Source organism: Perca flavescens, chromosome 7, assembly GCF_004354835.1.
Source record: "Perca flavescens isolate YP-PL-M2 chromosome 7, PFLA_1.0, whole genome shotgun sequence".
In the NCBI taxonomy this organism is placed as follows: Eukaryota; Metazoa; Chordata; class Actinopteri; order Perciformes; family Percidae; genus Perca; species Perca flavescens.
Window position 1 is genome coordinate 37,419,497 of NC_041337.1, and position 15,432 is coordinate 37,434,928.

The 15,432-nt window shown below is 39.5% G+C and overlaps 1 protein-coding gene and 1 long non-coding RNA gene across 2 annotated transcripts in view; both read left to right on the plus strand.

Annotated features, from left to right (window-relative positions):
* The first annotated feature begins 215 nt into the window (after nucleotides 1-215).
* Nucleotides 216-7,134, plus strand: LOC114559031 (uncharacterized). The gene is made up of 3 exons (XR_003693004.1): nucleotides 216-358; nucleotides 3,643-3,750; nucleotides 6,994-7,134. It is a non-coding gene; the product is annotated as an uncharacterized LOC114559031 (long non-coding RNA).
* Nucleotides 7,135-11,478: 4,344 nt separating this feature from the next.
* The window catches only part of LOC114559087 (tyrosine-protein phosphatase non-receptor type 7), a 22,386-nt gene continuing 18,432 nt past the window's right edge, over nucleotides 11,479-15,432 (plus strand). Inside the window, exons 1-4 of the mRNA XM_028583519.1 lie at nucleotides 11,479-11,655; nucleotides 12,911-13,091; nucleotides 14,372-14,456; nucleotides 14,967-15,046. Of these exons, the coding sequence (XP_028439320.1) occupies nucleotides 11,555-11,655; nucleotides 12,911-13,091; nucleotides 14,372-14,456; nucleotides 14,967-15,046 (447 nt within the window). The 5' untranslated portion in view covers nucleotides 11,479-11,554. The remainder of the gene's footprint in view (nucleotides 11,656-12,910; nucleotides 13,092-14,371; nucleotides 14,457-14,966; nucleotides 15,047-15,432) is intronic.

The following is a 15,432-nucleotide window of genomic DNA, read 5'->3' on the forward strand; positions in this document are numbered from 1 at the left end:
TTATTTGGTTTATAAGCTTGTATTGTAATCTGCACATTTATTTATTACACATTGAGCATTAGTATGGCTTAAGAAAGATGTATAATGTTGAAAGCCCCTTTAGACTCAAAGTTTTCATTATTTCATCAGACCCAATTGAAAATATAAATTTTTGTTCATATTAATTTAGCGAAAATATGGACATACAGTGTTATACTACCTCTCTGATGGTGCATGTGACACGTACTGCCTAATCTACTGTTAATAAACTGGAGAAATGCAGCTAAAATGTGTGACTAATATGATATATGATATGACTTGCAGGAAGAAGATTTGACAACCATTCATGGTCACTGTGACAGCCCTTTCAATTCTTCAGGTCAGTAAAGTGATAATTAGGACAACTCGTAATATGAATTTGACTTAATGATCTCTTTTTGGTTATTTTGCTGCTACACATTAAATGTCTGCTATAGAATGTTTGTTTGGAAATATTGTCATGTAAATCAGTGTTGGTTTGGTGCATGAGACTCAGAAAGTTGATGTGTTGCATGGCAAAGGCTCGATTTGTACGAGTATTCCACCTGCATTTTTGTTGATAAATCCAACTTTCTGAGTCTCATGCGGGGTTATCTCTGCCATTATAGAGCTTAGGGGCAGCGCCAAAGCGTATAAACATAAAAACAATTTGGACATCATCTGGACTGCAAACATAGACTGTATAGAAGCCGATGAACAGGAGGGGCTCCTGCTTGTTGTCTTCTGGACACGTGCTGTATGATGGACACAAACAGTGTCACAACCACACACACCATGCATGTTGCACACGCAGCCCCAGGTACAGCCCACACATTAGATAGTGTGTGGTGGAAAAGAGAGGTGAAAAAGATAGGGACTTGTGTTTGTCTGTGAGTATAAAGTTAATAATCATTTGCATAATAGATGTGAATGTAGAATTTTAGTCTGTGTACAGTATATCTGTTGGTAATTGCTATAACTCCTCAAGACCAAAGCCAAGTTCCGTGTCCTGCTTGCTACCTGCTGGTTTAAAGTGAAACGGTTAGCCAGCCCGGCACAGAGCTAGCGACAACTTTAGCTAAGGTTCACTCACCAACCGTGGGCTGACCTTTAAGGTGGACAAGCTATTCTCATTTTAGTGACAAGCTCCTCCAAGTTTTGCTTCTAATGATCTTTCCCTAGCTGCAACCAACAACAACTCGGCTAAGCTTTTGCAAAAATAACTGTTTAATGACATCACCAATATGCAAATGAATGTGTGACGTCATTGCACCTAAGCGCTCTGAAATCTCAGGGAAAACCCTGTCATGCACTGTCACACATCAAACAATGCAATGTATGAAACATCCTCAACATTCTATGGCTGCCATCTTATAGTTTACCAAATGAGATTACCCTGATGCTCTATAACGTTTCAATTTGATCTATTTAAGTTCTGTTGTAAACATTTATCTCCTGTCATATCTTTACTAATGACTATAACCCCATTAACACTCTCTGACAGTGCCTTAAAGAAATAGATACTTGGATGTCACAGAACTTCCTCCAGCTTAACAAAAATAAAACTGAGATGGTAGTTTTTGGAAATGAGGAGGAAAGATGCAAACTTTCTACCTTGCTTTAAAGGAAGGGCTTAATAGCAAAGAAAAAAAAAAAAAAAACAACCTTGGTATCCTTAAATTTTAGCAGTCACATTAAAACAGTCATAAAATCATTATACCTTCATTTTAAAAATATCAATAAACTAAAAGAATATATTTCAAAGGAGGATCTTGAAAAAATCATACATACTTTCATTTCTAGTGGGATTGATTATTGCAATGTGCTGGACTCCCTAAAAAGACTTTAAAACCTCTCCAAATGGTACAGAATAGTGCAGCCAGGATCCTTACTAAAACAAAAAGAAAGATCATATTACGCCAGTCTTAAAGTCCTTACACTGGCTCCCAATTTAATACAGAATTGATTCTAAGGCTCTTCTGTTAGTTTTAAGACACTAAAGGGGATGGGACCTTCCATGGGAACTACCTGCATGACATATTCCAACAACATTCTCAACCAAGACACCTTAGATTAAAACATAAGCAACTACTACTGAAACCTACTGTCACAACAAAACAGGGGGAAGCAGCTTTTAACCACTATGGTGTCGATCTTTGGACCAGCTTCCAGAGAACATAAAAAAATCTGAACTTGGAAATTGAGATCGTCACTCATAGAAAACATTCTCAAAACCGTGATCTGAATGTAATAACACTAATTCACAAATGTGTAGATTTATTTTACCATAGATACAATGACAGTAGCAAATTTGTAATGCAACATTTACTGATTTTTATATATTATTATTATTTATATTAAATAATGATGGGTAAATGTTGCATTACAAGTTTGCAGCTATCATTGTATCTGTAAAAATCAATCTACACATTTGTGAAATTCTTTTGTGTGAATATTTTTCAATAGGTGGACCATTTTCTCTCACGTTTTGCACCATATTTACCTTCATAGTTATAAATTACTGCGGCAAGGCAGAAATATTAGCTATTTGTTTAAATGTTGTTTTCCTGTGTATGTATTTTTAAAGTGGAAAATGTAAACAGTCCAACAGCTACCTGTAATGACTGCCTATAACTGCACCCTCAATAATAATGTGATCATCAGCTACAAGTTTATGAGAAAAGTTCAGCAGCATCATAATTCAATTAAATTTTATTTATAGTATCAAATCATAACAAGAGTTATCTCGAGACACTTTACAGATTAGATCTAGACCACACTCTATAATTTACAAAGCCCCAACAATTCCCGAAAGAGCAAGCAGTTCGACAGTGGCGAGGAAAAACTCCCTCTTAGGAAGAAACCTCGAACAGCACCATAAGAAGAGCTTTAGCTAGTAACATTAGCATTATGTTTTATTATACTTAGCAACTGTAATCATTCAGTCACAGCATTCTTGCCATAGGCCCTCATACATGTTATCGGTTCATTATGGCTGCTGCTTAAACTCACGCCGTAAGTTAACTAGCCTGCAACACAAATCAAACATAGCTTACCTTTCTGTCATGCCAATGTAAACTTCCTACTTTTTAAGCAAACACACCTAGCAATCCCTTCCTCTCTCTGCATCATGTTTTTATTGAACAACATGGCATCATAACTGGCTTAAGTGGGCCATTGCAGGATGATCCAGTATTTAGCCTGAGTCGTAGGTTTCATATTTTTTCCAAGTAAGGTTTTGCTTTGTGTAAGTCATTGTATTATAGATTTTGTTTTATAAAATCACAGAGTTGTACATAATCTCAAGTAATAATAAGCCTACATGAATCCCACCATAATATGTCACATTTTCATCATTAGGTTAATCTGGAAAAAAATGTTTGTTAGGCTTTATCCATCATCATCATCAGTGTCAAAGATTACAGCTTTTAAAAGGTCACCAAAAGGTTGAGTAGAGTCAGTCAGTTTAGCAGGTTATACTAGGTACGTTAGATGTGGTGCATAGTAATACTAATATGGAATGTAGTGGGAGAGGAATTCTAAAATCAATTAGTTTTAACAGAAAAATTATCAATAAGTAAATGGCATACATTTAGTTTATCTAACAACAATAATTAATTTTTTTTTTTTGTATTTGATCCCCAGGAAATGGACCAGAGCTCTTCTGACTCTACAGTGATCCTTGAACTAAGTTCCGTCCCTGAAAAGGAGGACATAAGTGTTCCTGAACTCAAGCGAGCAGAAAGTGTATTTGTAAGTTCACATACAATCCAATGCACAACTTGGTCTGACAATAACAGTAGTGGGGGAAATTGTCTTGGTTTTAACCTGTTAAGTCCGACGGACCTGGTACCGGTTCCACAGCACTAAGTGGTCGCAGCTATTGTAAATTTGCGCTTGTTAAAACTCTAGGTTAATCACAGCCTCATTGAACTTTAAGACCCAACATCTTAAACTCTAGACCAATACTTTTCTGAGCCATTTTCAGAAAATATACAAATTTGGCTGACTACCACTGATGGGATTTGGCCTACTCCTCCGGTACTTAAATTTGGTCTTTAATGATATGGCATTTTTCTGTAATCAATAGTATTAAAGGAGAACTCCTGGCAATTTTTACATTAATCTTGCTATACCTACTGTATGTGAGTACCGTCGATAGCAACAAAATATGAGCCGATTCGGTGCTAGCAGCACGGAGCTAATACAGCTAACGCCCAGAGCTCCCACTCAGCTAAAACGGCAGTTTTGGGGGCATAAGATAAAGAGTGCCTTTGTGCCTCTTAACAGACACAAAATGCAATTAAAACATCTGTACAACATGAACAGGGCCCTTACATGACAACAAGATGCGTTAAGCAACTTAGCCATTGTTTAAATTCACCTATCCTCTTAGCTGCTAGCTAGCGTCTGGGATGAGTGAGTGTGTTCAGCCAGGAATATTATTAATATAATTATTTGGTAATAATCATCACACAGCAGTTCTGTGTGTATTTGTAGCATATATATCCATTTTTGTGTGCGTTGGTGAGTAGGAGTCTTGCCAGTGTTGATTGTTGTGGTTTCCTTAGCCGGGCTAGCAGGCCCGTCCGGCGTCCCTGCTTCTGCTTCCTTCCCGCCCTCCTGGCTTACCGCGGCCGACAACAATCCAACGAGCGCCCGCTGGTCTGGTGGATGTCCTCCAGAAGACCATTCAAGCCTTCGCTGCAAAAATTTTTATTTCCCACCTCAGAAATGTAGTAGTAGTACTGTAAATGTACTGTAGTGATTATGACCATATTAGTGACTATGTAACTACATGGAAACGGACCAAATTATGTTTGCCTTGTACAGTAAAATAGTGTTACAGACGGCTAGCTGTAGTCTCGTGCTAAAGTCCCGTTTGAATTCAGTTGTAGCAGGAAAAGGTAAACAGTGTGCAGGTTGGAGGAGGCGTCGTGTGTGAAGAGTGAAGAGCGGAGGTGTTCACAAAGGAAGAAGCTTGGAGTAATGTAACTATGGAGCTAGAGCTAGCCTTCAGTAAGGCTATTACTGTACAAGAAACAGGCATCATTTGGCCCGTTTCCATGTAGTAACATAGTCATTAATATGGTCATAACCACTACAGTGCTCAATTACCTATTTTTGAGGGGGAAATAAAATAAAAATTTTCACAGCAAAGGCTTGAATGGTCTTCTGGAAGACCTCCACCAGACCAGCGGGCGCTCACTGGATTGTTGTCGGCCACGGTAAGCCAGGAGGGCAGGCAGGAAGCAGAAGCTGGAACGCCGGCCGGGCCTGCTAGCCCGGCTAAGGAAACCACAACAATCAACACAGACAAGACTTCTACTCACCAACGCTAGATGGATCACACACAAAATGGATATAAATGCTACAAATACACAGGGAACTGCTTTGTGATGATTATTACAGAGGCTGGGCTGAACACAAATGCATCTAGTTGTCATGTCCGGGCCCTGTTCATGTTGTACAGACATTTTAATTGCATTTTGTGTCTGTTAAGAGACACAAAGGCACTCTCACACACTTTATCTTATGCCCCCAAAACTGCCGTTTTAGCTCAGTGGGAGCTCTGGGCATTAGCTGCAGCAGCTCTGTGTTGCTAGCACTGATTTGGCTCGTTTTTTATTTTTCGTCAGTACTCACATAGGTATAGCAATCAAGATTAACGTAAAAATTGGTTTTGGACAATGATTTACAAAGCCATAAAAGTAATTGTGAATTTGCATGTGAGCTTAACTAAAAGGGATCTGGTCAGCTATGTACAAATGTCTCATGTTATTTAAGTAGTCCTATGTGATATAAAGCTGATTTTGTCAGTAAGTAAATGAAACTGGTACTTACTTGCAGCCAGATCAAGGCTAAAAAAGGAAGTGCAGTACCAACCAGGTGGTTGGTAGAGCATTGCTTGGTTTTGCTAAGTAGTTGTTAGGGACTTATGGGGCTGAAAAATTAATCAAAAATATTATCAAAATCACAATATGGCCAAGTGCAATATGTAGATTGAAGAAACAGAGATACCCTGGCCTACAAATCATGTTTTTCAGATATAGGAAAAAAGACCCCAACAAAATATTACATCATCATGAATTTTAAATTTAAGTAAAAATGTATATTGTGACAAAAAGAAAAGCATTTATTTTTTTTTTTCTCTCCATGATAGAGACGAAGCGTATTTAAGTCCCCCCCCACCAGGGGGGGAAACAGCTCTCTGCCCTCCGTTTACTTGTATTGTGTCAAGGTTTTCTCCTCTTTATTCCGTCTGCTAGCAAACAACAGAAACATGAGTAATCAGCAGGAAGAATGGGAAGACTGGAATCCTGACACTAAACTAAAGTTATGTCCAACATTACCTGTGTTAGCTTACCTTACAGACTGTAGTTAGTCTAAAACTGACATTTGGATATTTGACTTGTTAATAAAATGCTTGCTGCAAACGTAACATTGGGCATATTGTTAGCTTAGTGTCAGAATCCCACAGTCTAACCATTCTCTCTGCTGATTCCTCACGTATATATCCACTTTTGTCATCATAAAAGCTCAGTTTTTCGGTTCCACAACTTATGAAAACTTAGGTTCTGGGTTCTATACATTGTTGGTAATAAATATCACCACACAGCAGCTTTTAGGACTGTTTCGGTTTGCCAGCAGACAAAATTGAAGATGAGGCACCTTCATCCAATACAAGTCGATGTAGAGCGGAAAGATGTTTTCCTCTCTGGTGGGAGTAAGACGCGATGTGCTGTGTCTCTATTGTGCAGCCCTAGGTGGTTATGAGGTAACATCTAGCAACCATCTAGTTGCCATGTAGTCCCCTTGTAACAACCACACTTTTACAGTTTTTTTTCAGTCTAAATTACTTATTATTATTATTATTATTAGCACGACAATAGAAACCACCTAGTTACTACTGTCCAGACACCCATCATTTTAGATTTTTAATCTTTAAACTCTGCAAGCAATTTTACATTGATTGGCCTTACTTCTTTGTCTAAGGTTCATCAAAAATGGCGAGAAAGAAGTGGAGCACAGAGGAGGTCCAGGCTGTGGAGAGCAATCTCATGGACAACATCAACTCTGGCAGGGTTCCTGGCAAAGCCCAGTGTGAAGCATCTATCAAGGGATCCTCAGAGGTGCTTAGGGAAGGAGCTGGAAGGCAGTTAAGTTCTATGTGAAGAACCGCATTGACACTTTAAAGCGTCTAGAAAATAACTAATGGAAATCTAAATTGTAATCACTGAACATAATTCTTTTTTGCCATCTAAGTTCTTCTACAATCCCACAACTAGGTACAGCGCTAACTTCAATTCAGCTCATATCTGAGCATGCAAAGACATTTTATTAAGATTGTTATAGCTCTTTTGTTTTCAAATTTAATATGTCAACATGCTCTGACTATTATTTCATTGAGTGATGTAATTTAAATTTTTATCCTAAAGAACATTGTGGTAGTGGGTCATGGGTGGTTCGAGAAATGGAGTTAGAGAGAGACACAGGTTGTAGAGAGAGTGAAAGGTTTTTAGAGAGAGACAGGTTTGCAGGGAGAGAGAGACAGGTATGTATGTAGAGATAGACAGGTATGTAGGAAATGAGAGAGACAGGTATGTAGGTAGAGAGAGACAGGTATGTAGAGAGAGACAGGTATGTAGAAAGGAGAGAGACAGGTATGTAGAGAGAGACCGGTATGTAGATTAAATAGTGAGACAGGTATGTAGATTAGAGAGTGAGACAGGTATGTATATTAGAGAGAGAGACTATGTAGGGAGAGATAGATGGGTGTGTAGAAAGAGAAAGTGTTCCTGAACATTTTTTAAAATAAGAAACCGAGGTAAAGAGAGAGAAACACGTACAGAGAGAGAGAGAAAGGTTTGTAGAGAGAAATCGAGGTCGGCAGAGACAGACAGGTTTGTAGGAAGTAAGAGAAAGAGGTGAAGGAGAAGGAAGCAAAGAGCCAGGACAAATGAATTTGTATATGGATGAGTTGTGATAATAAAGTTAATCTGCAATGTAAACACCATTGCTTCTGTGGCATTTCCTGAATGAACTAGAATATATAAAGTACTACAAGTCAAAGGTTGGTTGGAACAATACTGACAGGAAACAAAGAAAAATTAACAAAACAAGTACAAGGTGCAGGTGACTGCTGTCACTCACTGTCCCTCGATTTATGGAAGCAACACAGACTGCTGCCTGCTCACAGCTCTTAGTGTCTTCTCCTAGTAGGACTGGTAATTTAATTTAATCTGAGAGCTATAGAAAACCTTTTGGTTCTTATATATATTCTTTGGAAATATATTTTCCAAATGTTTATATATTTGACATGTTAAGTGAGGAAGTTTGGCTCTGTTTTAGGCTCACTAAGGGTGAAATCAGTGGAGAGCCTTTGCTCTACAGGGAGCCAGGTTTTCCTTTGTCACCTGTTTTCAATGGCAAGGCTGTGCGCACTCAGTCTGTACTGTGCCGATCCGTAACCATGCTCAAATAATCTGCTATGGTGTCCGGTTGATTTAGAGCAACAAAACATGTAGTTTTTAAACAAAACTACATCATCTATTGGAAAATAGATGATGTAGTTTTGTTTAAGCTGTGGTGTAATCTAGTTGAGTTGTTGGTTATGTTCCTGATGCTTTGGTGGAACAGGTTTGTGAACTCAGCTGGGTAAGCGGGTGTCCATTTTTGTTCATCTCTTGGCACTTGATAATATGAGAGGGGGTCACTATGTTTAGATGTGTCCAAAATTTAATTGCTTATTTTTGGTTTTAAATTCTGATAAACTGGCCTAATTCAGCCTCTTTGCATTATATTTAGTTTTCCTCTCGACATGTAGGAGAAGCTTACAGAACTCTGCATGCAAGATAGTGTGTTATATTATTGATTCAATTCTTGTTTTGTAAGTGGACCGGACCCCCACCTCGCTGGTATGGAGTGCACTTGGTTCAAACACACAACTCAAATGAGTTTTAGCCAAATTCTAATTGGCATTTTGTTTTTACATTTTCGTACAGCATACAAAGTCCTGTGTTCATTAAAAAGTCATTAAAATGCCCTTTACATTACTTTCAGTAGCTTTGTAGAACAGTCTTGTGTCAAATATACACTAAAGCTTTTTTGAAAGTAAATAAAAAAGCATGTATATTCTTTTTTATATGTTTATCAATGAGGGTATATAGGGTCTAAATATGATCAGCGGTTTTATTGTGATGTCAGTAGTCTGAGTTTGAGTGGAGGATAGGGCATAGCAGGTCTGTTTATGGAGCAGAGCTACTCTCTTTAAACCAGCTTGTCCACCCTTGCAGAATCAGAAAACATTTGTGACATTAAATGGCCAAAACAAACTTAAGACAGGCAAGAGGAGCATCAAAACATAAAAACAAAAACTATGGAAGCGCCACCTGGTGGCTACTTTAATTATTTCACCTGTAATATACAACAACGAGTGATAAAAGTAAATATGAGGTCTTTATAGCTGAAAAAAAAATTTATATAATAGAAGGAGGAGTATTTCAATGGAATGGGGGTATAAATATTATAAATATTAAAAGAATTTGCCATGTGTCCCCATAGGGTTGGTGAAAGTCAGGTTTGACCTTTATTTGTGAAATCCTAACATTTTAAGTGATTTTCAGGATCCCAGAAACAAAAAAGAAATTTTGGAGTTGAAACCATGTCTCTAGCTCATTTAGAAATAGTAGTTTTAGAAAGGGTCCCCATGGTCATTCGCTATGTCATGAGTCCTCACCGAGTGCTTCGTCAACGCATCACTAATTTACTCGTCATGTCAAGCTTCTTTAATTTAGGCAAAAACAACCGGATTGGCCTGCAGCGACCCACGAGTTAACATTTCATTCAGTACGGAAGGTCTTTAGTGACAAAACCATCGAGCGAGAGCAGAACAGACAGAAGTTTGAGTTGAAACAAGACGAGAGAGAGAGAGAGAACAGAACAGTGAGTAGACTCTATCACTGTGTTTACCTGCTGATGGACAGAGAGTCAGGAAAGCTAATGCTATTCGCTCCGACAGTTCCCACCTCTTATTCCCTGACTTTCAGTCCTTGGCTCCCATCTAAGATGTCTATCTGTAAGGAGTAACAGGTACAGGTCCTCCTCTATACCTGCAGCCATTTCCTTCTTGGATAATAGTCAGGGGAGGAGTCTTCTTTGATCTTTTGGCTCATTTCATCCTCTTTCTTTTCTTTATTCCTTTGTTGGTTATATATTCTAGTCTGTTGACTACGTGTTGAGTATGTCAGAAATGTTGATAAAAGGTGTGTGTTTGTGTGTGTGTGCGTGTCTATGTGTGTGTGTGTGTGTGTGTGTGTGTGTGTGTGTGTGTGTGTGTGTGTGTGTGTGTGTGTGTGTGTGTGTGTGTGTGTGTGTGTGTGTGTGTGTGTGTGTGTGTGTGTGTGTGTGTGTGTGTGTGTGTGTGTGTGTGTGTGTGTGCGTGTCTCTGTGTGTGCGTGGTGTCTTCCCGTCAATCTGCAACTTTTTGTTTTTCTGAGTCAAAATTTTTAATGACAAACCTTTATCAACTTTTTGGTCGTCTTTTGCGGCTTTCCCCGTTGGTTTTTTCACTTTTTTTTCAACGTTTTTTCTGAGCCTTTTGATGTTTTTGTGGGTTTTTTCCCAAAGTCTTAAAGATTGTTTTTTTTTGTTTTAACATTTGTCACTTTTTTCAATGTTCTTTTATTTTTTTCTTTCTTCAAATGCTATAAAATTGACTAAAACTAAAAATAAAAAAATTCAATGAAAGTAGTGAACTGATTATTTATTTAACGAGTTAAGAACGTTGTAGGGAACCACCTATGTTATTTTTTTTGGACAATTTGTTTGAAAGAAAACCCAAATTTCTGATATAGAAACCTTTTGAAAATGGGTCAAATTTGACCCGTGGACATCAGGAGGGTTAAAGACATTATAAATAAATGCTTTGAATAAGTTATCCACATATACATTTATTCATAAGATTCCTCAACGAAGCATGAAAGGTTGGAACATAACTAGTCACCAACGCACGCCTTGCACTTGTCCATCTTGGCAGTTTAAGAAAGATTGTGAATGCGTGATTGTTTACATGCAGCGCTGCACACAGCTCCAGCCTGAGGACTAATGAGTGTGATAAACACCTGTACTAAATGTATTCATGTACAAACAGGTTTCATTAGTGATTATGCTTGGTACTAACATGTTAAACTACAGGATGTGTATCACACAAACACAGGCCTGGAGTTTCATTCATAAAAACAATCTATTGTAATTTAAATCATACAATCTGTCTCTTCTCTTTCCTACAGCATGGTGTTGTGATGAACAGCTGAGACTCACAAACACACACACATAGACACACACAGACTCACAAACACATACACATAGACACACACAGACTCACAAACACATACACATAGACACACACAGACTCACAAACACATACACAGACACACACAGACTCACACACACACACACACACACACACACACACACACACACAGACACACACATACACTCACAGACTCACAAACACACACACACAGACACACACACACACACACACACTGTGAGTATGTCAGCAGTCGGCCCGGCCTCCCCTCTTCCTGAGGAGCCGATCACGCCTCCACCCATAACTACACCTTCTCGCAAAGTCTCGGTCCGCCTGCAGGAGAGGTGAGAAATACACACACACACACACACACACACACACAGTCAGTAAGATAGTATGATAATGTCTCACTGAGCTCCTGGTGGTTAGATGGCTAAAGGTTGAGGATGGAGCCTGGCTGTCATCAGGATGTCTTGTACAGTAAACCAGTAACAAGTCTGTAAGTTCAGCTAAAGCTGCATTTTGATATCATGCAACTTGTGTTATATCGTTAGTTTAATGTCGATGCATCAGAAAGCTCGAGTGTGTGGAGTTGTTTACCCCGTCGGTGGGGGCGGGACTTAAATGCACTCTGTCTCTATGGTTGGACGGCGGTGGGCAAGAGTAGGATGTGATTGGCCAGTGTTGAGATGAAAGACAAACCAGTGGGCCAATCAAAACAAAATAGCTTTTGAACGGCATGCAGCCCATGCAGCTAGGAAATCTGCCGGTACTCCAGATAACCATCCGGGTCAAACAATTCAGAGACCGGGGATCGCTTCCCACGTGTGGCGTTTGCTTTCCCCGTTAATCTTTTCCTAAACCCAACCTCTGTATAGATGGTTCCCATTTCGTGCTGGCCACCACAAAAAAAACGATAAAAACATCCCTGTGAACACGAATCAATAGATTAAAAATAACATGACCATTTCACGAACTGCAGTGAGCCCGTTTTGCATTCAGGGAGAAATAAACTGAAATAAAAAGTGACAAAAATGTCGAAACAAATTTCAAAAACGTAAAAAAGTGCTGAAAAAGTCGACAAAGACATTGGAAAAAGTGACAAAAACTGGGTGCCTGGATGGCCTAGTGGTAGAGTCAGTTCCAACCTGCAGCACTTTCCTGCATGTCATGCCCCCCTCCCCCTTTAATTTCTAAGCTGTCCTGTCATTAAAAGCCTAAATGCCATAAACAAAATCTTAAAAAAGACGACCGAAACGTTGACATTTTTTTTTGTTTTTGTTTTAATTTTAAATTTTAACCCAAAAAAAATGTATGTTCGACGGGAAGACACGACAAGGATTAAACGGTGTGCGACGAGCTTTGAGTTCTGTTTTCTCTGGTCTGGTGGGTGTGTCTCTCGTTTATTGGCCGGGCCCCAGGTGATACCCAATCAGCAGAGACGTGTCTGTAAACTCGTGGTAGTAAAAACACAGAACAGGGTGTTCAACGCACGTCCGTGTCAGTTTAAACAAACGTGTTGCTGTGTTATTTCGGGGCTGAACGTGGCCCTGAACATCCTCATCATCATTCTGTTTCTTTGATTGGCTCTTTCCGTAGGCGGGGCTCCAACCTCTCGCTGCTATTGGACGTGAGCAGCCTGGGGGCGGAGCCTGTGTGTTCTGTCTCCACCCCGAAGGAGGTCTGGCTCCAGCTGCTTCACACGTCGTCCCGCCCACTTAATCACGCTGCGCTGCAGGACGCCGCCGCGGACACGCACACGCTCAACGCAGAGTACCAGGTAACGTTTCTCACTGAACGCAGAGTACCAGGTAACGTTTCTCACTGAACGCAAAGTACCAGGTAACGTTTCTCACTGAACGCAGAGTACCAGGTAACGTTTCTCACTGAACTCAGAGTACCGGGTAACGTTTCTCACTGAACGCAGAGTACCAGGTAACGTTTCTCACTGAACGCAGAGTACCAGGTAACGTTTCTCACTGAACGCAGAGTACCAGGTAACGTTTCTCACTGAACGCAGAGTAACAGGTAACGTTTCTCACTGAAGGCAGAGTACCAGGTAACGTTTCTCACTGAACGCAGAGTACCAGGTAACGTTTCTCACTGAACGCAGAGTACCAGGTAACGTTTCTCACTGAACGCAGAGTACCAGGTAACGTTTCTCACTGAAGGCTGAGTACCAGGTAACGTTTCTCACTGAACGCAGAGTACCAGGTAACGTTTCTCACTGAACGCAGAGTACCAGGTAACGTTTCTCACTGAACGCAGAGTAACAGGTAACGTTTCTCACTGAACGCAGAGTACCAGGTAACATTTCTCACTGAACGCAGAGTACCAGGTAACGTTTCTCACTGAACGCAGAGTACCAGGTAACGTTTCTCACTGAAGGTAGAGTACCAGCTAACTTTCCAACACAACACTAGAGGTTGAAAGAATACAAAAATGTTATAGTTAAAAGTAGTCTTACTTTAAAGAACTTTTAAAGAACTACAAGTAAAATTACTGGTATAAAAATCTACTCAGAATAGAAGTTACGTATTTAATTTTTAGCAGTAGTTATACTGGAGATATACATTTTTATATTAACTTTTTTATTAAATCAGTCTTTTGTAATTTGAAACGCCACAAAGCTGCTTTCAATTTTAGTTTGTTGATAGATACAAAACAACGTTAGAGAGCTTTTTTTATTTACTTCATTTACTCTGTAAAAATTTAAAATATAGCAAAGTACAATACTTCAAACAAAACATACTGAAGTAAAAGTAAAATTACAGATTAAAAAAAACTACTTTAAAAAGTAAAAATACACTCAAAAAACTACTCAGTTACACTAAAGTGAATAATTGTAATTAGTTACTTTCCATCTCTGCACAACACATCTGTTTCCCTGTGTGAGATAAGGGGACAGAGAGACAGACTGTCACCTGTCTCTGCCTGTCTTTCTCTCTGTCTGTCTGTCTGTCTGTCTGTCTGTCTGTCTGTCTCTCTCTCTCTGTCTACCTGTCTGTCTGTGGGTGTGCGTTTGTTTTAACGTGCTACCCGTCTCTGTCTCCTCTGCAGAAGATCCCTCCGAACTTCGTGAGCGCTGCAGAGCTCGATGTTCCTGGACACGTGATCAAAGACAGATACAAGAGCATCCTGCCCAGTCAGTAACCTCCTCCTCTTTCAGCAGAAACTAGGGTTGCACAATATGTCCTTATCTCAGCATCTCAGCCATATCAACTTACAAAACACTGCAACGTATTGTGATAGACACTCAGAGATTATTTGTGTCAGTTCAAAGAAAATATGAGCAGATAACTGCACTTTGAAATGTAACTTATTCTTTTTAAGTTCAGCCTTTTGTATTCAAGTCAATGTTAAATTTGTTCAGTAAAAGATAGGCGGAAATGATTTCTGTCTGTCTGTCTGTCTGTCTATCTGTCTGTGTCTCTGTCTGTCTGTCTGTCTGTCTGTCTGTCTGTCTAGTAATAAAAGTCCTTCTTATTAAGATATTTAACAACGTTATTGCAAATATCGTGCAGCCCTAGAAACACAGCAGACGCAGTTTTCACTCTTTATTTGTTTTTCTTCATCACCGTGGTTTGTTGTTTGTTGTTTATTGTTTGTTGTTTGTTGTTTGTTGTTTGTTGTTTGTTGTTTGTTTGTTGTTCAGACCCTGAGAGCCGGGTGGTCCTGAGGAGCCTGGAGGAAGAGGCGGGGCCAGATGGCTACATCAACGCCAACTACATCAGGGTCAGACTCTAACATTCATTCATTTCATCACAAACAAGGTCTGAGAAGGTATTTGATTTAAAACATGTTCTAAAAGGCTTTAAGGCACAAACAAAAACTTAAAATCATTACTGTTATCAATGTTAAAAACTTTATTCATATCGCACCTTTCAAAACAAAGTTACAGAGTGCTTTACAATAAAAATCATATTTCCTGAACAGCACGGCTTGCAGCTACTTCAACTGTTGAATGAATATCTTCTGAATTCAAAGTTTCCCTTTAAGGGTAGAAGGGTAAGGCCTCCTGCACACTGGCTGGGTGGGGTGAGCGTGTTGATTTGGGCTCCCATGGTAACAGGTTAGAGCTTGCACACTGCCTCAGAAAACACCTGCATGCTAGAAATAGG